This window comes from Ascoidea rubescens (assembly GCF_001661345.1).
Source record: "Ascoidea rubescens DSM 1968 unplaced genomic scaffold ASCRUscaffold_1, whole genome shotgun sequence".
Taxonomy (NCBI): Eukaryota; Fungi; Ascomycota; class Saccharomycetes; order Ascoideales; family Ascoideaceae; genus Ascoidea; species Ascoidea rubescens.
In genome coordinates this window covers 1,824,436-1,850,067 of record NW_017962913.1, presented here as the reverse complement: position 1 = coordinate 1,850,067, position 25,632 = coordinate 1,824,436, and the positions used below count along the sequence as shown (strand labels likewise).

At 35.1% G+C, this 25,632-nt stretch overlaps 15 protein-coding genes across 15 annotated transcripts; 8 read left to right on the top strand and 7 right to left on the bottom strand.

Annotated features, from left to right (window-relative positions):
* Window positions 1–513: 513 nt before the first annotated feature.
* Window positions 514–2,712, bottom strand: ASCRUDRAFT_5897 (TBC domain-containing protein; the record flags this gene model as incomplete). Its single annotated transcript, XM_020191221.1, has 1 exon — window positions 514–2,712. The coding sequence occupies one exon, from the start codon at window positions 2,710–2,712 to the stop codon at window positions 514–516; it is 2,199 nt and encodes a 732-aa protein (XP_020050309.1).
* A 946-nt stretch (window positions 2,713–3,658) lies between these two features.
* ASCRUDRAFT_68046 (YeeE/YedE family protein) lies at window positions 3,659–4,717 on the top strand (the record flags this gene model as incomplete). The annotated part of the gene is made up of 1 exon (XM_020191471.1): window positions 3,659–4,717. The coding sequence occupies one exon, from the start codon at window positions 3,659–3,661 to the stop codon at window positions 4,715–4,717; it is 1,059 nt and encodes a 352-aa protein (XP_020050308.1).
* A 190-nt stretch (window positions 4,718–4,907) lies between these two features.
* ASCRUDRAFT_101133 (60S ribosomal protein uL6) lies at window positions 4,908–5,999 on the top strand. The gene is made up of 3 exons (XM_020188522.1): window positions 4,908–4,909; window positions 5,016–5,248; window positions 5,338–5,999. The coding sequence occupies exons 2-3, from the start codon at window positions 5,203–5,205 to the stop codon at window positions 5,865–5,867; spliced, it is 576 nt and encodes a 191-aa protein (XP_020050307.1). The 5' UTR covers window positions 4,908–4,909; window positions 5,016–5,202; the 3' UTR covers window positions 5,868–5,999.
* Window positions 5,973–7,523, bottom strand: BUG1 (Bug1p). Its single transcript, XM_020188524.1, has 3 exons — window positions 7,089–7,523; window positions 6,761–7,037; window positions 5,973–6,604 (listed from the first exon to the last, which is right to left on the bottom strand). Exons 1-3 carry the CDS (start codon window positions 7,173–7,175, stop codon window positions 6,078–6,080), a joined length of 891 nt encoding a protein of 296 aa, XP_020050306.1. The 5' UTR covers window positions 7,176–7,523; the 3' UTR covers window positions 5,973–6,077.
* On the top strand, window positions 6,987–7,596 carry ASCRUDRAFT_73726 (uncharacterized protein). Its single transcript, XM_020192412.1, has one exon. The coding sequence runs from the start codon at window positions 7,336–7,338 to the stop codon at window positions 7,507–7,509; it is 174 nt and encodes a 57-aa protein (XP_020050305.1). The 5' UTR covers window positions 6,987–7,335; the 3' UTR covers window positions 7,510–7,596.
* A 275-nt stretch (window positions 7,597–7,871) lies between these two features.
* SNU23 (U4/U6-U5 snRNP complex subunit SNU23) lies at window positions 7,872–8,603 on the bottom strand (the record flags this gene model as incomplete). The annotated part of the gene is made up of 1 exon (XM_020191220.1): window positions 7,872–8,603. One exon carries the CDS (start codon window positions 8,601–8,603, stop codon window positions 7,872–7,874), a length of 732 nt encoding a protein of 243 aa, XP_020050304.1.
* Window positions 8,604–8,626: 23 nt separating this feature from the next.
* On the top strand, window positions 8,627–9,941 carry TIF34 (translation initiation factor eIF3 subunit i). The gene is made up of 2 exons (XM_020191120.1): window positions 8,627–8,813; window positions 8,912–9,941. The coding sequence occupies exons 1-2, from the start codon at window positions 8,797–8,799 to the stop codon at window positions 9,909–9,911; spliced, it is 1,017 nt and encodes a 338-aa protein (XP_020050303.1). The 5' UTR covers window positions 8,627–8,796; the 3' UTR covers window positions 9,912–9,941.
* A 154-nt stretch (window positions 9,942–10,095) lies between these two features.
* AIM36 (Aim36p) lies at window positions 10,096–10,890 on the bottom strand (the record flags this gene model as incomplete). Its single annotated transcript, XM_020191219.1, has 1 exon — window positions 10,096–10,890. One exon carries the CDS (start codon window positions 10,888–10,890, stop codon window positions 10,096–10,098), a length of 795 nt encoding a protein of 264 aa, XP_020050302.1.
* Window positions 10,891–11,227: 337 nt separating this feature from the next.
* Window positions 11,228–12,967, bottom strand: ASCRUDRAFT_73721 (glycoside hydrolase family 45 protein). Its single transcript, XM_020192411.1, has one exon. It carries the CDS (start codon window positions 12,900–12,902, stop codon window positions 11,355–11,357), a length of 1,548 nt encoding a protein of 515 aa, XP_020050301.1. The 5' UTR covers window positions 12,903–12,967; the 3' UTR covers window positions 11,228–11,354.
* A 1,177-nt stretch (window positions 12,968–14,144) lies between these two features.
* On the bottom strand, window positions 14,145–14,324 carry ASCRUDRAFT_78952 (uncharacterized protein; the record flags this gene model as incomplete). Its single annotated transcript, XM_020194318.1, has 1 exon — window positions 14,145–14,324. The coding sequence occupies one exon, from the start codon at window positions 14,322–14,324 to the stop codon at window positions 14,145–14,147; it is 180 nt and encodes a 59-aa protein (XP_020050300.1).
* Window positions 14,325–15,334: 1,010 nt separating this feature from the next.
* ASCRUDRAFT_73717 (glycoside hydrolase family 45 protein) lies at window positions 15,335–16,648 on the top strand. Its single transcript, XM_020192410.1, has one exon. It carries the CDS (start codon window positions 15,398–15,400, stop codon window positions 16,523–16,525), a length of 1,128 nt encoding a protein of 375 aa, XP_020050299.1. The 5' UTR covers window positions 15,335–15,397; the 3' UTR covers window positions 16,526–16,648.
* A 662-nt stretch (window positions 16,649–17,310) lies between these two features.
* On the top strand, window positions 17,311–17,691 carry ASCRUDRAFT_68038 (uncharacterized protein; the record flags this gene model as incomplete). The annotated part of the gene is made up of 1 exon (XM_020191470.1): window positions 17,311–17,691. The coding sequence occupies one exon, from the start codon at window positions 17,311–17,313 to the stop codon at window positions 17,689–17,691; it is 381 nt and encodes a 126-aa protein (XP_020050298.1).
* Window positions 17,692–17,769: 78 nt separating this feature from the next.
* Window positions 17,770–19,769, top strand: FDO1 (Fdo1p). Its single transcript, XM_020192409.1, has one exon. It carries the CDS (start codon window positions 17,946–17,948, stop codon window positions 19,308–19,310), a length of 1,365 nt encoding a protein of 454 aa, XP_020050297.1. The 5' UTR covers window positions 17,770–17,945; the 3' UTR covers window positions 19,311–19,769.
* Window positions 19,770–20,119: 350 nt separating this feature from the next.
* ASCRUDRAFT_73715 (uncharacterized protein) lies at window positions 20,120–20,851 on the bottom strand (the record flags this gene model as incomplete). The annotated part of the gene is made up of 1 exon (XM_020192408.1): window positions 20,120–20,851. The coding sequence occupies one exon, from the start codon at window positions 20,849–20,851 to the stop codon at window positions 20,120–20,122; it is 732 nt and encodes a 243-aa protein (XP_020050296.1).
* Window positions 20,852–22,660: 1,809 nt separating this feature from the next.
* Window positions 22,661–25,549, top strand: ASCRUDRAFT_5886 (uncharacterized protein; the record flags this gene model as incomplete). The annotated part of the gene is made up of 1 exon (XM_020191218.1): window positions 22,661–25,549. One exon carries the CDS (start codon window positions 22,661–22,663, stop codon window positions 25,547–25,549), a length of 2,889 nt encoding a protein of 962 aa, XP_020050295.1.
* Between the last annotated feature and the right edge of the window lie 83 nt (window positions 25,550–25,632).

The following is a 25,632-nucleotide window of genomic DNA, read 5'->3' as shown; positions in this document are numbered from 1 at the left end:
AACACAGCAGTTCTTCGTCGTTTTCAAGGCTGCAAGCTGTTTAGTTCTCGCTTATCAATGAAACACCAACAGGAATACAGGAGAGTTGGGAAGTGGTGTCAGTTCTCGTCCAAATTGCTCAAAAAACGTCTGTTTCGCACTTTTTTGTTTTTGTTTATATCTGATTTGGTGACGCAGAGGAAAACCTTAAAGAGAACCAAAAGAGACAATAAGATAATGAGAATAAGAATGAGATAATGAGATAAAAGAGTAGCGAGTGAAGGAATGTGTATTATGTTTGTTTATAGAGCTGTTTAGAGCTGGTTGTTCACTGTTGGGCTGGATAAAAGCCCCAGAGAAAGATAAAAAATAACTAAAAACTGAAACTAAAATGTCGTAAGAAATAAAGATTAAACAAAAAAACAGTGTGGAATAAATCATGTAATTCCATAGCATCAAAATACCTGATTAAAATACAAAATATTAATGGAGAATAGCAAATTTTTCTTCGATAATCAGCTATAAGGCTATTGGTTATATTTGGATTCTTTGCTGAACTTCCTTCAACACTTTGTATTCTTTTATTCTTTGTTTCTCGGTAATTTTTGATTCATCTACGTCTTTGCTACTTTTGAGGTATAGTTTGAATAGTTTTTTGATCAACTGTTTGTCGTCGTGTATGATTTGTTCAAAGATTTGAACTTTGCTGTCTAAGGATTCGATTTGATTTTTCAACTCCATCTCTTTTAATTTGAATTGTTTCTTCATTTTTTGTTTTACTTCATAGAAATTTGTTGGAGTAGAGGGGTTCAATGAAACAGTAGAGAATGACGAATTTACAGAAAAGACAGAAGAAGATTTTTGATGACCATTGTTACCAACTTTTAAAAGATTTGGTTGAGGTAACGAGCCAAACATTTCATTATATTCCAATGAGTTATCAAAAGAATTTAGATTGTTAGGTTCAGGGCCTGTTATTATAGAAGTATTTGATGAGTTAAGGGTTGACATTAATTGATGTTTTCCATTGATATTTATGTTGACGTTAAAATTGTTATTGTTTACTGATGAGACACTCTTTTGGTGGTATCTTTTAATACTATTGGAGCTATTGCTACTATGAGATGAAACTGAATAAGCATCAAAGTTTGAATCAACGCTTGATTCAGTGATGGAATCAGTGCTTTGAGTATGAGGTTTATTTTGATTTTTAGCAGGGACTTGATTGTAAACAGTGTTAGTGAAACCATATCTGAAAAACTTAACAAATGGTGATTCGTAATAACCACCACTAGTGCTGGTATTGCTAGTGTTAGTGTTATTATTTATAGTTTTATTTTCTTCCTTTATTGAGACATTTTTCTTATTAAACTCAATTTCTAAATCTTCTAAGGCTTGAAATGAGATCAAGTTGTTGTCAATATTTATTAAATCATTTAGGATCAAATTCAAATCATTATTAAAGACACCCCAAATATTTTCACTTAATAAATGTTGATAAATTACTTCTATATCTTCATTATCGATATTTAATAATAAATTTTCGTTTTTTTTTAAAATGATTAGACTAATTTTAAAAATAGTTGGCTGGAAACCTTCTAAAATCATTAAATCGAATAATTTAATCAAGATTTGAAAAGGACATGAGACTGCAAAAAAGGATAGAAACCACTGGCTTAAAAAGATTTTTGAATCAATTTTCAAGAGATCAAAATAATTGTATAAATCTGGTAGAAATTTGGCAAAAATTGAATCAAATTGATAAAACCATAAAGATAAACCAGTCATCTTTTTGTCAAAGATTTTTTTAAAGTTTTTATTTTTATTGTTTTCGAAAATTTTAGTGAGGGATAAAAAAGTTATTGAATTATTTTTAAAATGAAATAGTAAAATTGAGATTAAAAAGGGTAGGCCTTGACAATAACCAATTTCCGAATCGTAAATCGAATAAGCGTTTAGGATTTTTTTCAAATTTAGTTGACCATCATTTAGTTCATTGTTAAAATAATGTAAATTTGGAAAAATCCGATTTAAATCGTTAATTATAATCCTTAAATATGGAGAGTTGTCATCATTCAAATTGTTAAATAAATCTTGAAACCATTTGTTTTTCAAGTTACCAAATTTATCGGAACCACCAAGAATAAGACCCCAAATTTTAGATCTTAATTGAGATGGGATGCCATTAATTGAATAGAAAAACGATTTGGTTAAATTTGGAAAGGTTGTAATGGTTTTATAGTGGTTATTTAAGAAATAAAACCAATAGGATATTTTATAAGAAGAGATTTTATTGATTTTTTTAAAGAATTTTTCACAGCAAGATTGGATATTTGGATCTAATATCGAGCTGTGAGCATTTGAGTCGTTATTAAATAGGGATTTATTACAGATTGGACAAATTAAACTGACATTATAATCATCATTAATATTTAACAAACTTTGGATATCAGATTTTGACAATACCTCCGAGTCATTGTTTTGAGTGTTGTTAGTATTACTGGTAGATAACAAATTTGATAAATGAGTTGTTGATTGGTTATTAACAGAATAATTTTGGTTAATTTGATTAAAATCCTCTAAATTATCTAAGATTAATTGAATGGAGTTATTATTTGGGTTTCTTGATAAAGTGGATTCAAGGTCCAATAAAAGTTCCCAATCTTCATCTTCTTCGCTAGTATCATTATTAGGATGGTTGTTGAAATTCAAATTTGACGCAGGCAAAGCCATGATTTAAAAGAGAGTAGAACAGAATAGATAACGGGTAGAATATGAAGTCGAAGATGAAGCTAAGGATGAAATGAACAAGCAGATAAATAAGTGAGCAAGTACTAAAAGCAAAAATAGCCTTGACCAAAAAAAAAGGAATGAATGGAAATTCTAAAACTTGTGTAAGGAATGAATATCGTAGAGTTTCCAGCGATAGCCTGCGCAAACCAAATAAATGAATGTGTTGTAGAAAAGAAGAAATGAATGATGTGAGCAATATAAAATAGCCAGAGAAAACTGTTGTTGCAAAGGAAGGAACTGGGCGAATAAGCAGGCTTGGAAAGGAAGAAGAGGAAGAGATAAAACAAGTACAAATTGGAACATTACGATATAATCAATCACTGTTCCAAAAAGATTAAGCCAAATCTTCCTGTGTGACTTGAGAATTGCCCACAAAGCTGGACACGCATTTTCCTGCGTACACTAGCTGTAATATACGTTTACTCGCGCAGTGCTTTCGCGTTTCCGCCCGTGTTCCGTGTCTATTCCGTGCCTATTCCGCCGCCGTTCGCCGACCGCGTTTTCCCGACTGCGTCCCTCTTACCTTCGCGCGGGTCTTTGGCTTCCGGTTCCGGTTTTGTGTTTGCGCTTTCCGCCGTGCTAAAATGCAGGGTCTCTGCATCTACCTTCAAAGCCCAGCTCGCAAACAAAACCCGCCCTGGCCTGCTCTTTCCCCAGCTCTTAGGGCTTTTTATTTCTTTGAGAACTTACATCTGGTTCACGTTTGATATATTCTAGAACTGCATCAAGTGCAACTGCTATTACTAATTGGCTTTGTTACTGTCTGCTGTTTTTCGATTAATTGATTGCTCCTGGTATAAATACTCTCGCAAAGCTGCTTGTTTCTACCCAGCTTTTTTTATTGCTATATTGCTATATTGCTATATCCTTCAGCATCTACTCTACAATGTTTACTCCGATAGAATCTGCCATAGGTGCTTTGTTGATCCAATTTTCAACAACAAACTACTATCAACAGGTTGGTAAGACCATAGGTTTCTCGTCATTAATTTCTGGTGCAATCAAGTCTCCATCAATTGAGAAAAACTTGTCGTTATTAGCCGGTGTGCTCTTATCGCCAGTTTTCGTTCACTACTTTTTACCAGATTTCATTCCTGTATTAAATTTTTCAATTCCCTTTCCAAGTTTGTTAAACAACACTGTAAATGGTTACGCACTATTTTCATCCGTTGGATTTTTGGTGGGTCTAGGCACCTCCTTTGGTTGTGGTTGCACCTCTGGTCATATGTTGGCTGGATTGTCAAGATTGAGATTTAGAAGTTTTGTTGCAACTTGTGTTTTTGCTTCAATGGCTATTTTAACCAACACTGTTTTCAATTTAAACTACCCTTGTCCAGGAAATTGCATCACCCCAGATTCATCTAATTTTGAAAACAATTCAAAGACCTTGCTATCTCTATTAGCCTTTTCATTTATCTCAACGTATTTCATACTCCCCAAATTAGCAAAGTCGGCAAAATCGGCTTCATGTTCCAAAAAAACAGATTCAAAATCAGATCCAAATTGCAATCAATTAAATCCTACATGTCAAAAAAGACTAACTATTGTTAATAGTTTATTTTCTGGTTTCACTTTTGGTCTTGGTTTGATAATTTCTGGTATGACAAATCCCGCAAAAGTGACTGGTTTCTTATCAATCCTCAAGATAAACCAGGGCTTATTCGATCCTTCATTGATTATGATTATTCTTTTCACTATAATTCCCAATATTTTTATCTGGGAATCGATCAAAAAACCACAATTAAACAACGAGTTTGACGTTGCTAACTCAAATGAGATCCCAATCAAGTTCTTAATCGGCAACGCTTTATTCGGTATTGGCTGGGGTATCTTAGGTATTTGTCCAGGCCCAGGTATCCTTGGTTTGGTTTACAACACAAAATATGCTCTTGCCTGGGTAGCAAACTTCTTTCTTGGTTACTCTTCAGCCAAATTACTCGCCTAATGCCAGATAATCTACTGCTTTTCCCACGCCAGCCAAAATGCCCAGCCCGTTTTGACGTGGGCTGTTTTTCCGGCCCGCATATTTGCACCTGCCAAAAAAGCTTGCATGCTCATATCTTCACTCTTTCCTAATTGAACCAGGCTCATATTAAGTGTTGTGTATTCTTTTAGCTTTACCCAAAAAAAACAAAATGTTGTTCTTAAAACAAAAAAACAGTCCTAAATTATTTTCATAGGTAATTCCAACCCTCTTTGATTTTCTCCTGAACTTGAAAAATTAACAAGATGCCTAAAAACAGACTCACAATTCTTTGTCAACTCTTACCTAAGCTTCAAGCTCTAGACTCTATCTATACACTCACTTGTCTTTTTCTTTCTTTCACATACTTTAATAAATATACTACAAAATTTTGCTTTACTTCCCATAAAACTTTGAACATCAAACATAGCAAAAACCTCTCAGTTTAAAAACCATTTCAATTAACAATGAAATTCATCCAAACTACTCAAATTTTGGATATTCCAGAGGGAGGTAAGATATAACTAATCATTCATTTATGTCTTTCTTTTTTTTTTGAGCCCGCCATTAACACTATCGTTTTTCTTCTATTACACAAATAGTAACTGTCTCAATTAAGGCAAGGTTAATTAAAATCGTTGGTCCTAGAGGTTCGTTGACTAAAAATTTATCACATATTGATGTTAGTTTCGAAAAAGTTAATCAACGTCAAATTAAGATTATTATTCATAATGGTGATAGAAAACACGTTGCAGCTTTAAGAACAGTGAGATCATTGGTTTCAAACATGGTTATCGGTGTAACAAAAGGATATAGATATAAAATGAGATATGTTTATGCCCATTTTCCAATTAATATTAACACTGTCACAAAAGATGGTCAAGAATTTGTTGAAATTAGGAATTATTTGGGTGAGAAACAAATCCGAGAAGTCAAAGTTCGTGAGGGAGTTAGCGTTGAAATCTCTTCAACTCAAAAGGATGAGTTGATTTTAACTGGAAATTCTGTTGAAAATGTTTCTCAAACTTGTGCTGATATCCAGCAAATTTGTCGTGCTAAAAATAAGGATATTCGAAAGTTTTTAGATGGTGTTTATGTCTCTGAGCGTGGTATTATTGAGGATGAGTATTAAAAGTCTGATCGATAATTAAATATATTGCTTAAAATGAAATAGAGTAAAATAACATAAAGTAAGAATTGAGCAAAAATAAGATAATAAATAATGTAATAATCGATTTTATATCCGGGACTGTAAGAGGTAAGTAATAATAATAATAATAATAATAAAGATTATAAAGATAAATGTTTTAAAAGTTAGTAGTTCAATAGTATTAAAAACCAATCAACAATCAATAATTGGACCAGTACCAATTGATCTCCATTCTCTCATATCCAATGAGAAATTTTTCCATTTTAATAATTCAGTTTTCAATTCTTCATAAGAATAAAACTGATCTTCATTTGAATTTGAAGCAAAATTTTGATTTTGATTTTGGGTTTGATTTTGAGATAAACCGAAAAAATCTTCAATTTGAAAAATTGATTGTCTCTTTCTATGAGTTGGAATCTGTGACTCAGGGGCATTTAAAAGTTTATTTTCATAAGGATCATAGTTTTTATTTTTGATAGAATTTGCAGATCTGGGGTTGTTTTTATTGAAATTGTTATAAATTTCATCATCATCTTCATCGTCATCATCATCGTCAGAATCTGTGTCATGAGCAGCATCAATTTTAGCAAAAGCTAGTTTTCTTTCTGTTTCTTTTAATTTTTTGGATAAAGTTTCCAATTGATCTTGTAAATCAAGCTTTTCAAATTTTAGTATTGAATTTTCCTTTTTAACATTTAATATCTCTTGATTTTTCTCTTCTAGCTCTTGTTTTAGTAGCAATATTTGTTGATTTTGATTTTGGCCATTGGTATCAAGTTCAATGGGATCTTCTTCAGTTTTTACCAAGGCTGGAAAATCAAATTCAATAGAATTTGATTGAAGTTTGGCTAAAAAGTCGTCATCATCATTCTTACCTTTATCGAATAGTAAATCGGTAATATTTTCTTCTTCTAAAGAGGGTTTGCTGGCCTGCTGTTCCTTGACGGGTTTCTCAGCTTCGCTGCCTTCATCTGCTGTCTCCTTTGTTGGAGAGTCCTTTGCTGGAGAGTCCTTAGTTTCAGGCTCAATTGCAGAGGACTCTTGTATTACTTCGCTGTTGTCATTATCTTCGTTTTCTCTAGGCTCCTTCAGCTTCTCCTTCTTGACCTTCTTGGTTTTCTTTTTCTTGTTTTTCTTCTTCAACTCTTCAAACTAGTAGGTGTTAGAACAGATCCCTAAAGCAAATCAGACTGTTGCACATACCTTTTTCTTTGCAGCCTCCAATCGTTCAGCCTTTGTAGCCTCATCATCTGCAGACACACTCAATCTCTTCTCGCTGGCCTCAGACATTCTCTGGATCTATTTCTGCTGCTTCTGCTGCTTCTGCTGCTTCTGTTGTAGACCCAAAGGCGTGTTCGTAATACTCACGTGACATCCGAGAAAGCTATAAATACCGCTTTCTGTGCCGGCTAAATACTTTGTGGATTTTATATCTGGCTTTCAAGACAAGATGAGCAGAGGCAACCAAAGGGACAAGGCTCGTGAGAAGAACCTCAAGAAACAACAGCTGGTTAAGAAGAAACAGAGTGGCGATCCAAAGAAAAGAATGGAGGAAAACGCCCAAAAGATCAGAGAAAAACAGGCTGCTGGTAAGTGGACGCCAATTCAATTGGTGTTGGGATAGATCAAGACCAGGTTCATGTTCAAATACTAACAGTGTCTTTTTACAGCTGCTGCTAAGAAAGAAGCTTCTGCTGGTGCTGGCAAAAAATAGTAGTTGGATCAAACAGATCTGTGCCTACAGACACCCTCGCTGGAACATCCAGGTTTGAATTTTTTTGTGGTTCCTTAATTGGTCTTTTTAATGTTTTAATAATTGTAATTTACTATGTCAACAGTGCCATTGATTCTAGTTTTTTTATTAACAAAAACGATTCAAGTGATTCAGATTGTTATTTATTTGACTATATAGCTGTATAGCTTTATTGGTTTAATAAATTGGTTATATACAAATGGCTTACAATGAAGTTATGAAATATTTTTATACTAATGTTTTTTTGTTGTACCAAATCCGCTAAAATTAAATATCGAACTCATTTCGTGCCCTTCATTATAACTATTACTATCAGCATTTTCCCCAACTTGTTCAAGTTCTTTTTTTTTCTTTAATCTCTTCATTTTCTTCTTCGTTTTTTCATTCTCCAAAAATAATCTCCTTTTCTCAATCCGGGCATTGAATTTTAAATACTCACCATCATTTTCCTCTTTTTGTTTTCTTAAACTTAGTTCATACAATTTTTCAATCTTATTCCTGACATCTTCAGCCGTAATGTTTCTAATCTTCTGTCTTTCCTTATCGTCCAATACTAGGTTTCGAGTCTTGTTCAAATGATAGCTGGAATTAATATGATCTAAAAATGATAAATTGTCTTTAAACGTCAAATTACACGATTCACAATAAAACCCAACTAGTTTCCCCTTGTGAGACGTCTGTGATTTAGATTGATCCGTTAAGATCTGTTTATTTAAATTTGTCTCAAAATTGATCTCAACTCTTTTGTTCTTCAATTGACCACCATCGTCAATCTTGCTATTATCATTGCTGTTATTAAATCGATTCCTTCTATTTTCATACGCTAGTTTGGCATACGCCTTCTGATTCCACGTCTTTCGACCATACGAGTTCACACCCACCAAAGAATCCTCCTTGTTACCAGCACCATCCTTCTCAGCTCTTCCATTCCTGCTCCTGCTTTCTCCTTGAATCTTTTCCACCATCTACATATCTTGCTTGACACCTCTATCACCACTTTTTTTTCTCTCTCCATAAAGAACGCTTTCTCAATTTACTTCAATTTTGATCCTCCGAGCACGTGCATTTTTGCGTTCTTTACCGCTGATTTTTTTTAATTTTGAAAAATTTTTCTGTTTTTACTTCAGATCAGTAAAAAAAACAATATATACTTCCAAAATGAGACCTATTTTGCTGTACGTATCTATCCATAAACACGTCCAGTCTAATTCCTGAATATACAACTAACTGTTTTCTCACTTTTTTGAGGTCTCTACCGTTTTTATCTTATCAGTAAGGGCCATGAAAGAGCCTTAACCCAAGTTAAATATAATCGTGAGGGTGATTTAATCTTAACTGTTTCCAAGGATAGTGTGGCCTCGATTTGGTATTCTTTCAATGGCGAACGTTTGGGTACTTTGAATGGCCACATTGGTACTATTTGGTCAATTGATATTCTAAACGATTCCTCTCTAGCTTTAACAGGTTCTGCTGATTTCACTGCAAAGCTATGGAGTGTTCAAACTGGTAAAAACATTTTCACCTACCAATACGAAACTCCTGTCAGAAGAGTCGAATTTAGCCCTCACCAAAATAACAAAGCTCTTTTAGTAACTGATGAAGTCATGGGTATTGAAGGAACTATCACAATCTTAACCATTAATACTGCTGAACCAGAAAAACAAAATAAAGAACCTCTATTAATCATTAAAAAAAAGAAATCCTTTTCTAAAATAACAGTCGCGGGCTGGTCTTATTTAGATAAATACATTATTGCAGGTCATAATGATGGTTCTATTTCTAAATTCGACGCCAAAACTGGTGAATTTATTTCTTCGGTTAAAGAACATTCTGGTGTCATAACAGATTTACAATTCTCAAAAGATAGAACTTATTTCATAACTTCTTCAAAGGATAAATCTGCAAAAATATTCGATGTCGACACCTTAAAATTATTAAAAGTATACGTTGCCGATGCCCCAATGAACTCGGCTTTAATTACTCCTGTAAAAGATTTTGTCGTATTAGGTGGTGGTCAAGAAGCAAGAGATGTCACAACAACCTCCTCGGAACAAGGCAAATTCGAAGCAAGATTCTACCATAAAATTTTCCAAGACGAAATTGGTAGAGTTAAAGGTCATTTCGGCCCCCTCAATTACGTAGCTGTTCATCCTTTAGGCATTGGTTATTCTTCTGGAGGAGAAGATGGTTATGTTCGTGTTCATGTCTTTGATAAGCCATATTTTGATTTTCAATACGACGTAGAACGTACTGCTAATTCAACTATAGTTTAAATCTTCAAACAAAAAAAAAATCTATCTCATTCATAGCACTTTTTTTGGGTTTTTATTTTTTTTATTTTTCCAAAAGCTTACTTCTTTACTTCTTTTTTGGTATTTAAATTATACATAATTTTGAATATATTTAAAGGTTAAACTCTCTATGTTTGTATCTATTTACAAGTGAAAGGATTCACAATTAATCTTTTTTATAAATATTGCCTAAATTTTTAATTTTTTGAACAGTTTTGATCTTATCAACTGTTTCAAAATATTGAAACACCTTATTTCCGACATCGTTTTTAATATCTTCCACTTTGATTATACTATCAGCAGTTTTAACGTCTCTTTCAAATTTTATACTTTGTTCAAGATCCTGTGGAAAATTTATAACTAAAAATTTGAGTATTTTGTCGCTCTCATCATTTTCCTGCTCCTTTTTAATTTTTTTAATCTCCTTCCCAATTATATTGACTGTGACAGCTGCAGGAATTGGTGCATTTCTTTCTTGTAGTTCTATCAAGAATGGGCCATAAAATGCATCTAGCCCTTGAGCTCTTTCACGATTAATTAGCTCAGGGGGATCAATAACAAAAACCGAATCACCTACGATTTTCTTGACATCGTCTTTTTTAAGATTCTCACCAGGCAAAAGATCAATATTCACCTCAAAGGCTTGAAACATAGTTTTCTTTCTCTTCAATCCATTTATGTGGTCTTGTAAGTCGCTTTCAGTTATTTTGGATTTACTAGGATTTTCAAGGGATTTGGCAGTGTAGTAAACTGCAAAACAACTTGCAACTGAGATGAATAATATGCTCAAAACAATACCAGTAGGAGATTTTGATGTATTAGCAGCATTATTAGAATAGTATTTCTTTTGGTTAAATCTCAAATTTTGAGCATAGAAAGGCTTGACAGTTTTCAATGGCGAAGATACAAATCTCGCATTTTTTAATAGATTTGAAGAAAAGGGCTTGGAATATCTGAGCATGGTGATGTTAGTGGGCTAAGATATGTTTGAGTAGGCAAATGAATAGAGTCGAGCAGCAAGAAAACCTGAGCTGAAGATGAGTAATATGGCGATTGATAACGAATAAGCAATTTTCCAATTTGTATTTGGGATTTGAAACTAAATCCCGATCTGCTTCAAAAAGCATTTTGGTGAAAAATGGTTGGAGTGAACAATAGAAAAAAGAAAAAAAAAGAAAAAGCGAAAAAAGAAAAAGCGAAAAAGTAGAACACTGTGTAGTAATAACTGAGTAGTTGGATTGAAATACAGTTTACAGGTTTAAATTCAGTGTTAAATAATATTTAATTATGGGATGCTACAGGACTGTGAAAACAATAAGATTAGCATAAATAAGTGTATGAAGAAAACGAGAAAAACCAAAAATAAATATAGAAGTGAATTTGTGAAAATGCAGAAAAAAAATAATATAGAAAGAACAAAGTAGCCTATTCGTCGTTTCGAGAACAGCCTGATTTGGCTACAAGCTCAGCTGGACAAACAACTCTTTCGAAATCAATGTCTGGATTGCTGGCACCTTCAAACCAGTCGAATCTGAAGTCGCATCCACTTTCAAGGCTCTCTGGAAGACCAGCACACTCAGACTGCGACGAAATACCACCATATTGTTGGCCCCAAGAGAAGTCAGAGCCATATTGTACAGGGCAGCCACTGAAGTAGCCCATCCCACCACCTGGGAGTGCAATATCAAACTGGTTGTAGGCCAAATCATCACCGGTGTTGGTCACTTGAACAATCATGGTTTTGCCTGCAATTGAGGAAGAGGTAAATGTTAACTTATAACATGCACAGCAGGTTTTAGACTCATCCCCATCGCCCAACGCAACGGCTGCAAATCCATAGGCTAATGAATCACTTACGGCCCATGGCTGTTGGTTATTACAAGGAAATGCAGAGCCTCCAGTACAAGCAGATTGGGCATTGACATCTAGAATAGAGAAGCCATCAGCTGCACAGGCATGAACAGGGTGGCTAACATCAGCCTTTCCATTCCAAGAGCAGGAAGGTTTGCAACAATCCCAATATCTTGTTGTTACACCTGAGCCAGACGCACCACTTGGAATTACAGTAAACACTTCATCGCTGTTTGTAGGAGAAGTTGGTTGTGATTCCGTTGAGTTATAAGCTGCAGTGTATAATGTTGAAAAGGTGTTTGTATTTGTGCTGGTTGGATTTTGAGTATTTGTTGTAGCTGAAGTAGTTGAAGCTGTTGTGGTACATTGATGATAGTAAGGGTTGTGAGAGGAACAAGAAAATGGGGACTGACAGCATTCAGGACCAGACCAGTTTAAACCACCACATTGACCATAAAGAAGAGCACATAGAGTTTGAGGAGTGGATATTGTAGATGTTGAAGAGAAAAAAGTGGTCGTAGTTGCTGAAGAAGAAGTGGTTGTAGTTTCTAGAGTAGTAGCCGAAGTAGTTGTAGTTTTTGGACTTCTCAGAGTAGATGTGCACTGATGGTAATAATTGTTGACATATTGGCAAGTATGAGGATGATGACAGCAGGTTGGGCCATTCCAATTAACACCACCACATTGAGCATAAGAAGAAGCACATTGAGTATCAGTATTGACGCTGGTGGTGCACTGGTAATAGTAATCATTGACAGATTGACATGGATAAGAGTCCTGGCAGCAAGTTGGACCATTCCAACTTCTTCCTCCACATTGGCCCCATAAGGCTGCACATTCAGAATCGTCAAAGACTGGGTTGGTAGTGGTGGGCAAAGTGATTATGGTTGGGGCTGTAGCTGTGGAGGTAGCTGTGGTTGTTTTAATGGGAGTGCATTGATGGTAATAAGGGTTTTGAGAGGAACATAAATAACCGCCAGTACAACAATTGGGGCCATTCCAATTCAATCCACCACACTGACCATATAAAGAAGCACACTGTTCAACAGCATTGATTTGGTTGATGGAGGACAATATTATGAGCGAAATTGGGAATATCTGTTTCAATTGAAAGATAGGCATATTGATTAGGTATTAAAGGATGAATTTATAAATTGAATTTATAGATTTTAGATTAAAAAAACAGAATAAAAAGACAAATTTTGGTGAGTGAAGAAAATTAAAGGAAAAGAGATAGCTAATGAAAAAAAACATTGGATTAAATTTGGTTTTTATATCAATTGATTCATAACAACAAATGTTTATAAGAATTCCATAGGACCCTATAAGAATTCTGTTGCAATTGTAAGATTTTATTAGTATTTCAGTATATCTTTGGTGAGAATTCGATGAGCATCTAGCCTTTGCTTGATTGATGGTATCTTTGAGTAATAGTATTTTTTGATCTGAACTTCCTAAAAGAGAAAAAGGCATCACTGGATCCTGATAGTACGGGGTTACGGAAGTTCGAGGACGCGATACGGAACTTCGGAAAAGCATACTGCGTTTTGCGCGACTTCGGCAGAGTCCTTATTGTGTCTTAAAAAGCCCAATTGTGTCAGTTTTTTGTCTATTTTTTACTGATTATTTTTCATTAATTTAGTTATTGCTTATTGTTGTTTTTGAAACCTACTTTGGGAGCATTTTCACGCTTTAAGTCTTATTGAACCAGCCACAAACATATCGACACTGTGACTTTGTACCATCTTAAATTGAGTTCAATGAGTGTTTTCAATACGTCGTTTTCTACCGATAGTAGTAAAATGAGAGAGGTGGTCGATTTTAGCTTGTAACAAGTTTTAACAACCAACATTAGCTTCTTTTTTGGTGAAACTGGCTTCAGTGTTTCACAAAAACTGTGGTGTGAAGAACAACATCATCAAAGTGTTATGTGTTGGAAAAGGAGATGATGTTAGTATTTGACCAATATTGTTCATTGATAATTTACTGTTGATTTGGTTTATAGATGTCTACACTTTGTTTTGAAAAATTACAAGATATTGAGAAGTTTGTATGTATTTATAATTAATTCTGAAATGATAAAACGAGAAATAAAAGAGATATTTGAAAGTACTGGTAAATTTGCCTGAGTGGGTTTTAAGATTGATGGGTTAAATTAAAAAAGATTAACAAAGATTAGCAGAGATTAAAAGGGAGTAGAATGGAGTAGAATTCAAGAAAAATAAACTTTCGGAAGGAAAAGGAAGTGCAATGGAGACAAAAAATGAATCCGTATTATTTGGAAAACCATTGCAGTTTATGAGTGGGTTGAATTTTCAGATGATACCAAAGAGCGCTTTTCTCGTATTTTGGAGTGGAATTGAGTTAATGCCCCATTGGATCAATAGAATGCAAATCGCAGGTGCGTGTGCAGGAACCAGCGCCAGAACCCGAGCTTAATTGGAGCTCAGGTCTCAGAAACGCGCTGTGATTGGCTGAAATAGGATTTAGTGATGGCACAGCCGTTTGGTGCATATGCAGCTGCAGTATATGATCAACACGCATTTGTCTGGTGTTTTTGAGTCAGTGAATAAATTTATTCTTATCGTGATAAGACAATAGAATAAGAAGATTTTTCTTTCAAGTGGTCTGAAATGGAGTGAAATTGTAAGGAAATAGTAAAACGATAGTAAGGCAATTTTTGGTTTTTAGAGATAAAATGCTGCAATTGAATAAAGCCAATTTGTAATTTCGATGTGTTACAAAATTGTTTGATATTTTTTATCATTGCCAAGAATATGGTTGCTATTGTAATTATTGTAATTATTGTAATTATTGTAATTATTATTATTATTATTATTAGTAGTAGTAGTAGTAAGGAATTACTAAGGGGAAAAATGGGTATAAAATAAGATTTTCGGTGATTTTCAATGATTTTCAATGATTCTCTATATTATTTAAAAGATTAAAAGGTTAAAAGTAGATATAATGAAAGGATGTATTGTTTTATTGTAATCTTGACTAAACTGAACCAGTCAAGTTTCTAGAGTAGTGAGTATAGATGGTCAATTCTCGACTGAAATATTTACAGATTTTGTTGATAAAAAGGAAAAAAAAGGAAAAAAGTAAAGAACAAGGCTAGTAATGAGAATAAAGTGAATAATCTCTGGATGCCTGGGCTATTTTTGATATGAATTTAGTAGAAAATAAAACAAAAGACAAGAAATAAGATTATGGTTATTATTATAATTTGTTTAATAATATTTGACAATATTTGACATTGTTTAAGGAATAATAATAATAATAATAATAATAATAATTTTTTGGTAATGAGTATAGTGGTTATTAGGGAAATATAAAAGGAAGAATTTCCTTAGTGCTGAAAGATAAAATTTCCTTTTAGCACCATCATTATAATCATAATTACAATTACAAGTTATAATAACTATCAGTTACAATAACTATCAGTCATTCCTTTAAGTTCTTATTTCATTGAAACCAGTTTCTTTATTACTTTATTCAATTTTTTCTTTTTTTCTTTTTTTTGAATCAATCAATTCATTAAAAATACAAAATATTATTATTATTATTATTATTATTATTATTATTATTATTATCGCTGTATTCTTTAATTTAAAATGTTGAAATTAATTGTTTTAGCTGCTTTAGCCGCCAGTTTGGTCAAGTCGGAAGATTGTGCCAAATTGTATTATCAATGTGGAGGTATTAACTGGACTGGACCAACCTGCTGTGAAAACGGATACACATGTTATTCACACAATGATTATTATCACCAATGTACTTATGTTGGAGAATTTGAAACGTATGGTAATGGGGTTAGCACCAGCGAGAAAAGCGCTGTTTCTGAAGCAAGTGTTACAAGTGAAGTTGAAACCACAACAGTTATCAAAGATACAGCAGTTACTATTATCAAGACGGTTACTTCTGAGTCTGCTATTGATGTTGAAAGCACTTCCAGTGAAGAATATGGTACATTTGAGACCAAAACCAGCAGCACTAAAACCAGCAGTACAGAAAGCAGGACATTGGTGACTAGCACTACGTCAACCAAATCAACAGCCAAATCCACACCCACAAGCAGTGGAGAGGAAACGTTCCAAGTTATTTCAAGTGGTGAAAAGGGCCAAGGTACCACCACCAGGTATTGGGATTGCTGCAAACCATCGTGTGCATGGAATGGTAAGGCCGATGTGAAGAAACCAGTGGAGGCCTGTTCTGCTGATGGTAACAATGTGATTGGGGTTGATGTTCAATCAGGGTGTGTTGGTGGATCAGCGTACATGTGCAACGACCAACAACCATGGGCAATCAGCGACAGTCTAGCGTATGGATTTGCTGCTGCTGGGTTGAATGGAGGCAGCGAGTCGTCAATGTGCTGTTCGTGCTACAAGCTAACGTTCACGTCTTCATCAATTGCAGGTAAGACGATGGTGGTTCAAGTGACCAACACTGGTAGCGACTTGGACTATGGCAAGAACCAATTCGATATTGCACTCCCAGGTGGTGGGATGGGAATCTTCAGCGGCTGCCCCAATCAATTTGGCTCCGGCTTCTCCTGGGGCCAACAATATGGTGGTATTTCGTCGCAGTCTGAGTGTGCTGGTCTTCCAGAGAGCCTTGAAAGTGGATGCGACTTCAGATTCGACTGGTTTGAGGGCGCTGACAATCCAAGTGTTGATTTCGAAAGAGTTGTTTGTCCAGCTGAGCTTGTAGCCAAATCAGGCTGTTCTCGAAACGACGAGTAGAAGGCCTATATAGGGATGGTTGTCTGGTGTTGAGTACCAATTATATATTTAAATCAGTATAGTCAATTGAAAAAAGCAAACAATAGCAATAAACAGTAAGTATCGAGATACAATTATAGTGCCCCAAGCAGCAGTTCGATCTATATTTGTTCTGTGAAACATTTCTATATTTAATCTGTGTGGGCAAAAGTGACGCAAATGGCATCACCGCAAAAAGGGGAGATCTGGCGTCCGTGAGGGGCTCTGGCCGCGGTGCGTTACTAATGCACCCCGCCACAACGGGAAAAGCAGCGCGATCTGTTTCCGGCACAGCAACGGAGCTGAACAAGGACCCGAAAAGCAAGAAAAGCAGCGATTCTTTTTCCTGTTTCTTTTCTCCTTTTCTTTTCGCCCTGCTGCTGCGAGACAGAGCTTCCAGAAGACGCTCCGTCGGCTTTGGGCAATTTCCATCAAATGCGAACGCTCGCAGAAATGGGATGGTTTGTTAGGAGCAGAGCCACGGGGCATGTGACGCGCAAAAACCGATAAGATTCATTAGGGTTTGGACGGACCCCCTGTGCGTGCGGAACTGCTGTGCACTCAAAGCAGCAATTTGGATGCAAAGCGTCCGACACCACTGCCGGCCGACGCTCTCTCTTCCAGTTGGCACAGCTGTCGATGTGGTGTGAATTGCCTGAAATGAGGGCATCACTACAGTAGAATGTTTCGTGCGAAGGAGGCCCAGCGCTCGTAGTCTCTCGCTAGCTGCCGCTGCAGCCCAGGGCTGAAACGTCCAAACTGCCAAAATGTCACCCAGCAAATGGCAGCAAAATCAAACGATCTTTCAGCGATCGAGCGATAGGCACATTGCACGCATCGCGCTCGCTGCGTTCGCTCGTTTGGGAATTGAATTGGCAGCACAACGGCGGTTCTGCGTGCACAATGCAGACACCGTGCTGAATGTGCATTCTCACGTGTGCGCTGGCCAATCGCAGCGCGTGCGCGCGGCGCGGATGGTACCAGGGCTGTGGAACGCAGCCAGGCCGACGGGGCTGTCGCGCGTCGCGCTCGCGTCCGGGGACCGGCGGGGGAACGCGCCGGGTTCTAGTGCCTGGGATGTGGCTCTTATGTGGAGCCGCCCCGCGCAAACGGGACCTCCTATCTCTGTTTACAACCCAGGGCAGTGAAATTAAAAATAGGTTGTTAGTTTGTTTCTGATATATGCTCTAAGAATCAATCTCCAACGACTCTCTCTCAGATCTCCTACTCTCGTTCTTTCTCTTTGTATATATTCTACTTTAACGCCCACTTTTCTTCCTCTTCTCTTCTTATATCTTCACCATCTCAATCTATTCCCATTCTCGCTCTTTACCACCATTTCTACCTCCTCCTCCTCTGCCGCCATCCCATCCTGCTCCCTATTATTCCTCATCTTCCTAAAATGGCCTCAAACAAAAACATAAACATTGATTTGCAGTTGCAACAAATCAAAACCGCCCTTCCTCCAAGAAAAAGAGCTAAGACTCAAGAGGAAAAAGAGCAGAGGCGTATTGAGCGAATTCTCAGAAACAGAAGAGCTGCTCATGCCTCCAGGGAGAAAAAGAGAAAACATGTCGAATTCCTAGAAAAATCTGTCAGCGATCTAGAGATTAATCTCAAAAATTCAAAATTCAGAGAACTAAAACTAATTCAATTAAACCAAAAGTTAATAGACAGAATCAAATCTCTCAACGGCTCCATCTCTGACATTGATACAAACATCCTAAACAACGATTACGATTCCTCAATCTTGCTAGACTCAATCATTTCTTCTTCAAACTCCACCTCTGCTGACTCCCCCTCCTCCCTTTCTACTCCTTCACTAACTTCCTCTGCTGCTTCTTCTCTTGCTTCTTCTCCTTCACCTCCCTCTCCTGCTTCCACTTCTTTTCTTCTAGACGATTCACACTTAGACTCTCTTTCTGCCGCTGATCCTCAAATCAAATCAGAGCTCTCAGACGCTATTATACCTCCAAATTTTAACTTCACTTCTCTCCAAAACAAACTTTCTCTCTACAATAACACTACTATCAATACCAACAACATCAACACTAAAAACTACAACATTAAAAAATCTCCTTCTTCATCCACAATCAAATCATTCAAATCAAAAAAACACTCTAATTCAATCCCTCAATTATCTAACGATAACCACGATAACTCACTCGATATCACCTCGTCTGATCACGAATTCAGCTTCTCCCCATTACCCATCTCAAACCTAACCTCTCCAGAATCTGAATCTCTAACAATCGATCCTGATTATCTTCCTAAATTACCAAATCCAATCTATTCTTTCCCTTCCTATCTCTCCAACAACAATAACAACAATACTTCTAATAATAATAATAGTAATAATAATAATAACACCAATAATTCTAGTGATAATGGTGATAATGATAATAATGATAATAATGATAATAATGATAATAATGATAATAACAGTAACACAAATAATGATTCAATCAATATAAACTCAATAATCCCTCCTTCATTTTCTATCAAAGACCTTATCTCCCTTGAAACTAACAACCTCATAAACTTTAATCTCAACAACATTCAAAACCAATTTCAAAATCAATTTCAATTCCAAAACCAAAATCAAAACCAAAACTTTGTTGACTATCTATCTGACTCATATAATCTAAATCTTTCTTCATCAAATAGCAGGTTGCATAATCCAGCAGTGATTATCAATCATCTTCATTCTAATCTATCTTCTTTAATTATCAAATTCATACCTCTCTTATTCATCTCATCGCAATAGGCCCGCAGCGCCAGCTAATAATTTTGATGTCGAAGATTTTTTATTATTTGATTAAGTTATTTAGTTAATGAAAAAAATAAAAAAATAAAATAAAATCTTAATTCAATTCTACCTCTCCTTCTCCTTCTCCTTCTATTCATCCAATCTGCTTATCAATCTCACATCCCATTCACCTTCTTATCACTATTCTCACGAGTTTAAATTTCCTTACCATTCCGATTTCTATATCGCGAATCATGTGGCGCGCTTACCCTCTTAGCTGCGACTGGGTTCTTGCTGATATAAATCTCGTTATGTTGTGCAATTTACTCTCATGTTGATACTCTGATAACAATCTGAATGCTCCCCCTCACTTTGATAATCCTTTTTGTTTGTTTAGATTAGGTTTTTAATTATCATATTTTTTTTCAATTTGGTTTAAAAAAAAAGTTTAAAGTTTAAAAAGAAATGAAAAGAAGCAAAAGTTATTGTATTTTATAAAAATCAAAAAAATCATTATCTTATCTATTTTATCTTTTATTTTATTTTATTTTATTATATTGTTACATTATTTCATATTTTTTCTCCATTTTTGTTAATTTAATATTTGTTCTTTTTCTATATTTTTATTTTTGTTAAGCTTTTGGGTATTTCTTTTATACATGTGTCTTATTATACTTATTTTATCAAGCATGGAATATGATGGTACAAAATCAATCAAAAAAAAATCAAAAAAACTTTTTAATTTCATTATGTATTTAAACTATATATTTTATTTATTCAATTTATATTACATTATTATTCGATCTTCCTACACTACTCTACATTTGTTAGCTAATACCTAGCTTTGGTTTCATTTTATTAATGTAGTTTTCAACTTGAGAACACAATAACTTTACCCTTTCATTGATATCGTCAAGGTTATCCTGATAATCTTTCCTTTTGGTCTCGATTTCACTTTGGATCTCTTGACATCGTTTTTTCTTTTCTGATAAATCGCTCTCAATATCTTTTTTCTTTTTAATATATTCATCTAAACTGTTGGAGAAATTTTTGATTTTCAAGTTATTTTCAATTGAGTTATTTTCAATTAGCTCTTCAATCTCTGTTTTCTTTTTAATTAGCAAGTTCTTTTCCACGATCAATGATTCAATTGACTTTTTTAAGGAATTCAAATCGTCTTCATGTTTTAATATCGATTGATTATAATTTTTAATTTGTTTAAGATTGTTTTGCAAAAAAGATTTTTTTTTAAACAAGTCGTCTATCGTATTCAGCGATTCGTTTAAATTTGATTCAAAATCTGAAAAAATTGATGGAATCGAATTCAAATTTTCCAAATCCATAAGATTTTTATCATTTTTTTCATTCAAGACAGACAACTCGGTTTTCAAATTACTTAGGCTCAAAAATAATTCACTTAGATTCTCAAATTTGAATTTCTCGTTCAAATCTTCCATGGTTTTTAAATCCTTTTGAGTTATTTCCAAGTTATTCTTTAAATCTTTATACTTGTTAAATAGTCTTCTTTTCTCTGTTTTGTATTCTTGTTTCTCCGCCATTAAGTTATCATTAAGAAACTGAATCGATCTCAATTTTTGCTCCGTCACTGTATTCTGTTTGTCTAATTCCAGTATTATCTCATTGGGATCAACATTACTTTGACCTTCTTTCACAACGATGCTGTTTTTAGTATTTATTAAATTAATACTATTGGTTATTTCATCGATTTTCGATTTTAAAGTAGATAAGTCAATATCTTTTTCATTCAAGCCATCTATTGATTTTTTTAAATTTTTCAATAGCTTTTCAGAGATCGATTCCGAGACTTTAAGCCGAAACTTTTCAAAATTTATAATCGCACTCAATATTTTAACCAATCGGTTTATACTGAAGGTGTCTAGATCTCTTAGAGAGAAATCCACGATCCCACAATGCATCAAGTATTTCCGTAGTTTGGAATGTAGATATAATATAGTTATACTATCAGTGCTATCAACATCCTCTAGGTTCAATCTTCTGGAGGTGAGATGTGCATTGTTGTTGAGATTGTTGCCATTTGTGTGAATGAGTCCATTGACGTTACTGTCATCAAGATACAAATGAAGTAGGCTGTCGTAGAATAGGATTTTCAATTGTTGTGGATGAGGATTGCTGAAAAGCGACTCCTCGAGAATGATGTTAAAGCTGCGAAAGCAGTTTATCACCTCGCCTATTGGAAGAATGGGAATATTGTTCTGGCTCATTTTGACAGAAAACTAAAACAAAACTATATGGCACCAAATCGACTAGCTGAATCAGTTTGTGTGCTTGGTTTATCAGTTTTATCAGTCTATTTGATCTGTTGTCGTTGTAATTTGGCCGTTGATGATGATCATTCAGATTATATGGTTATATCTAAAGGTAAATATCCCAAAGGGGCAAGTGTCATGTGAGATTAGAAAGCCACATGCACGGATATTCTTGTATCTATTTTTGGTTGTTTCCTACTTTTCCTTTTGTTATTGTGACAGGCCCACCTATGTGGATGCTGTGTCTGCGCGCATTATGACTGTAGGTACGGAAAACGCGCTTGCGGAGCGAATACTGATTGGCAGGTGCTATTTTTGCCTGAGCCGCAGCACATTCCAAAGAGGCTGCAGGAATGCCGTTTTGGGGTGGCTGCAAGAGGAAACCATTAATGCCTTCTTTGGGACACACAATAGCGGCCAGCGGCATCTATCCGGTTCGCGCGCGCGCGGCGAAGGCCTAGCAGAGCTGCGGAATGGGTGTGTTGCTGATTTTCCGCTCTCGGCCGCTGCCCGTGTTTGGTTTTCGGCTGTTTTGCAGCTGTTTTCACGCTGCATCTGGGCCTTTTTGAGCCGACCCATTGGCGTGGACTGTGCGTGGGAAGCGCGCGTGAAACCTCAGCTCCTTCAGTTGATATAATCAGCTTGATATAATCAGTTTGATGTGCTTGATATATTTCTACTGTGGCACTGATCTCTTAGATACAGAGACACTGATTCGGATTCGCTGGACAAATGATCTTTTATCAAATCCTTTTGCTGATTAATTTGTTTTGATTATTTGCAGCACCTATTCCTTCCTTAGTAACAAACTTATTCACTCTTTTAACCTCATTGTTGTCAGCCCAATACGCTGAATCAATTACTGTCCCCAATTCACTCAGCAGAACCACTCCTGGTCTTTTTATTCACTCTTTTACTCAGTCACTCAGTCACTCAGTCACTCATCCATTCGCTCCTTAGTTTCTTTAATCTCTTTATATTGTCACATTGCTCTTCTTTGCTTTCAACTGAAATTTTTTCACAAAGTTTCAGCAAAATTTCTGGACCTATAAACAAAGACATTCAATCTCTTTGCCAAATATGTCCTCATCCTCTAACCAACCACCACCACCACCACCCACTGACCATTCACAAAAAAAATCAAATGAATCACTAAGATCTCCCATCAGAGAAAAATTCAAATCTATAATCTCAAAGGCCTCCCACAGATCGTCCTCCCCTTTGTCTTCAAGATCGTTTTCCAATTCAATTCCAGTCTCCTCAACAAATGACAACGACAAGAAATCATTTGAGGTTTTTTATAGCCATAAAAACAACCAATTATCACCTTCATCCTCAAACAACCAACTATCTTTATCTTTATCAAATACCATTGCCAATGCAAATAACCAATTTTTAAATTTAAACCAAAACTCAAATCTAAGATACATTGATAACAACATCAACAGAAATAGTCTAAGCACTTCTTACTCTTCAACCTCATCTGATTTAAACATAAATAACAACACAACCAGTCCTCTACCAAGTGCCAGCATCATAGATTTAGACGACGATTATGAATATTACAGATATTACTATAATTATCATCAGTCCCAACACATAACAAGAAACTCTCACATAATTGAAAATTTAGATAACTCTAATAGCAACAATACTTCAGATTCTAACAATATCAATCAAAATGTAGCTCCACCGAGAATAATATTACAACAACAAACGTCAAATTCTAACGACTCTACAAATCATTTATCCCTATTGCCAACTGACCCGAATTTAAATACAAATCCTCACCTTTCAGCTCAAAGTAGAAACACTTTATTAAGCATTTACAAAAATTATTCAGACAACAAGAGCAACCCGAGTTTAGTCGATTCAAATAATTCAAATAATTCAAATAATTTAAACAATTCAAACAACTCAAACAATTCAAACAACTCAAACAATTCAAATAATTTAAACGACTTTTTACCAAAAACTTCAATCTTAACCACCCACACTTATAAATCTCATTCTAAACATTCAATAATGAGAAACTCGACAAACTCAATCAACTCAGTTGATGTCTCCTCCTTATCATCCTCAAATCAGATTAAAAATTCAAAAATTCATCAAAATTTATCAAGCGATTTTTCCTCTCAATCCCAATCCCAGTTACCATCGCAGCCCCACACTTCTTTATATGCAAATCACAATAAACAATTGTCGAGCCTTGACCGGGGCCATTCAAGAACAAAATCTTCCATCCACTCTTTTTCCTCAATGACTTCATCTTTTTCAAAAAATATCAGCACAGTCAAAAAGAGATCAACAACTTTATCCAAACAACAATCCTTTGAAGATAATCCCAATCCTATTCCCGATCCCACTCCTAATCCAATTCCTAATCCTCATCTTTCTTTAGAATCTGAACGTATCTTATCAAACAATAATCTAGCGGCTGGACATAATAATCAAACTTCAGCAACATTCTATGATAATGAAATTCCTTTATTTAACCCTCCCAGATTTTCCTCTCAATTTTCTTCTCAATTCTCTCCCTCAAATCATAATAATAGAATATCTACCAATACAGGTTACACTTCAACAACTACCGGCGGCAGAAGTGATTTATTTGATAATTTAAATTCTCCAACCTATGCACCAACTATGACTAGTAGCTCATATTCGCCACAAGACCAATTTTTCCAAAATCGTTTGAAATATGACTTTTCTAAATTGTCAAATATCCAAGACGAAAATAAATTCGATGCATATGATAAAAAACTAGCAGAACTACAACACGACGTTTCTCAAAGACAATTAACTCCTAATCAACCTCTGAATGTTCACAATAGGACTAAGAACCAAGGAAAGGATAATGCTAGCAATAGCGAATACGACAACGAGGAAGAAGAAGATGATGATGAGGCTAGGTATAAAGTCGGAGACGACGATGCTGAGTCTTCGATTTATGTCCCAACATACTTGAACAATACTAGCCATCCACAAGGTAATAGCAACAGCACCTCCTCAGTGGGATTCTCTGGTAAAAACGCAATGATGGGAGAAATTAACCATAGTAATTTTAATAGTAATCTTAATGGTAGTAATAGTAATCACTGTAATAACAATAGTAATAATAGCAACAATACCAATTATTCACATAATAGTTATCACATTAATAGTGGAAATAATGGCAATAGTGGTAATAAAGATGATATGAGCTATAAATCGGCATCATCAAAATTTATTGTTAATGCAAGTACAAACTCTACCCCTAGTTTGGGAACTAATTTTGCTCAAAAGAGTTATTCGTCTACTAATACAATGGATAAAGTACATATAGGGGGATCAGTTATCGGTGGAGCAGGGTTCGGAAATGAGATCCAATCAATTAACAATTCAATCAGTGTCAATAGAATCATTGCAAGGTCCAATTTAAGTATCCCTATTGATTCAAAACCCAAGTTGATGTACGAACAAAAACCATTGAAGCAAATATCTAATCGAAGTATTAATTTTGCAAACAATAATACCAATATTAGTAATGATAATGAAATTGAAATTGCTAGTGGGAATGGAGTTGTAAATGGAACTGGTAATGTTAATGGTAATGGAACTGGCAGTGGAACTGGCAATGGCAATGGTAATTTAAGAACCAGTGCTTTAATGAAGGAGACTCAGGAATTGAAATTGAAGAGTTTTAATTTGAAACCAGGATTGAACAAAAGCGTATCTCAAAATAAAGTGCTATATGACGATTTTTATAAGAAACAGGTTGATGTTTGTTCGACCAACTATGTGATACTATTATTAATAATTGGGATATTTGTTCCACCATTGTATTTGTTAATTTGTTTTGGATTCTTTGATAAATCATGTGGATATATTCCAAGGCAGTATAAGCTATTATCAGCAACACTAGCCATGTTTGTGATTGTGTTGAGTATTGTCGGAATAGCTGTTGGTTTCGGAGTTGGGGTAAGTTAATCAGTAATAATTGATAAATGATAGGAAATAACGAAATGAAAAGACACACACACACACTTTAATAAGATTTGATGGCTAAAAAA

Excerpts from the sequence above, each read along its gene's own strand:
- ASCRUDRAFT_101133 (XM_020188522.1), top strand. The coding sequence starts at position 5,203 with ATGAAATTCATCCAAACTACTCAAATTTTGGATATTCCAGAGGGAG. Across the intron at positions 5,249-5,337 it reads TTTGGATATTCCAGAGGGAG|TAACTGTCTCAATTAAGGCA; the intron begins GTAAGATATAAC and ends TTACACAAATAG.
- BUG1 (XM_020188524.1), bottom strand. The coding sequence starts at position 7,175 with ATGTCTGAGGCCAGCGAGAAGAGATTGAGTGTGTCTGCAGATGATGAG. Across the intron at positions 7,038-7,088 it reads TGGAGGCTGCAAAGAAAAAG|TTTGAAGAGTTGAAGAAGAA; the intron begins GTATGTGCAACA and ends AACACCTACTAG. Across the intron at positions 6,605-6,760 it reads CGATTTACTATTCGATAAAG|AAGAGAAAAATCAAGAGATA; the intron begins GTAAGAATGATG and ends AACAAGAGCTAG.
- ASCRUDRAFT_73726 (XM_020192412.1), top strand. The coding sequence starts at position 7,336 with ATGAGCAGAGGCAACCAAAGGGACAAGGCTCGTGAGAAGAACCTCAAG.
- ASCRUDRAFT_73721 (XM_020192411.1), bottom strand. The coding sequence starts at position 12,902 with ATGCCTATCTTTCAATTGAAACAGATATTCCCAATTTCGCTCATAATA.
- ASCRUDRAFT_73717 (XM_020192410.1), top strand. The coding sequence starts at position 15,398 with ATGTTGAAATTAATTGTTTTAGCTGCTTTAGCCGCCAGTTTGGTCAAG.
- FDO1 (XM_020192409.1), top strand. The coding sequence starts at position 17,946 with ATGGCCTCAAACAAAAACATAAACATTGATTTGCAGTTGCAACAAATC.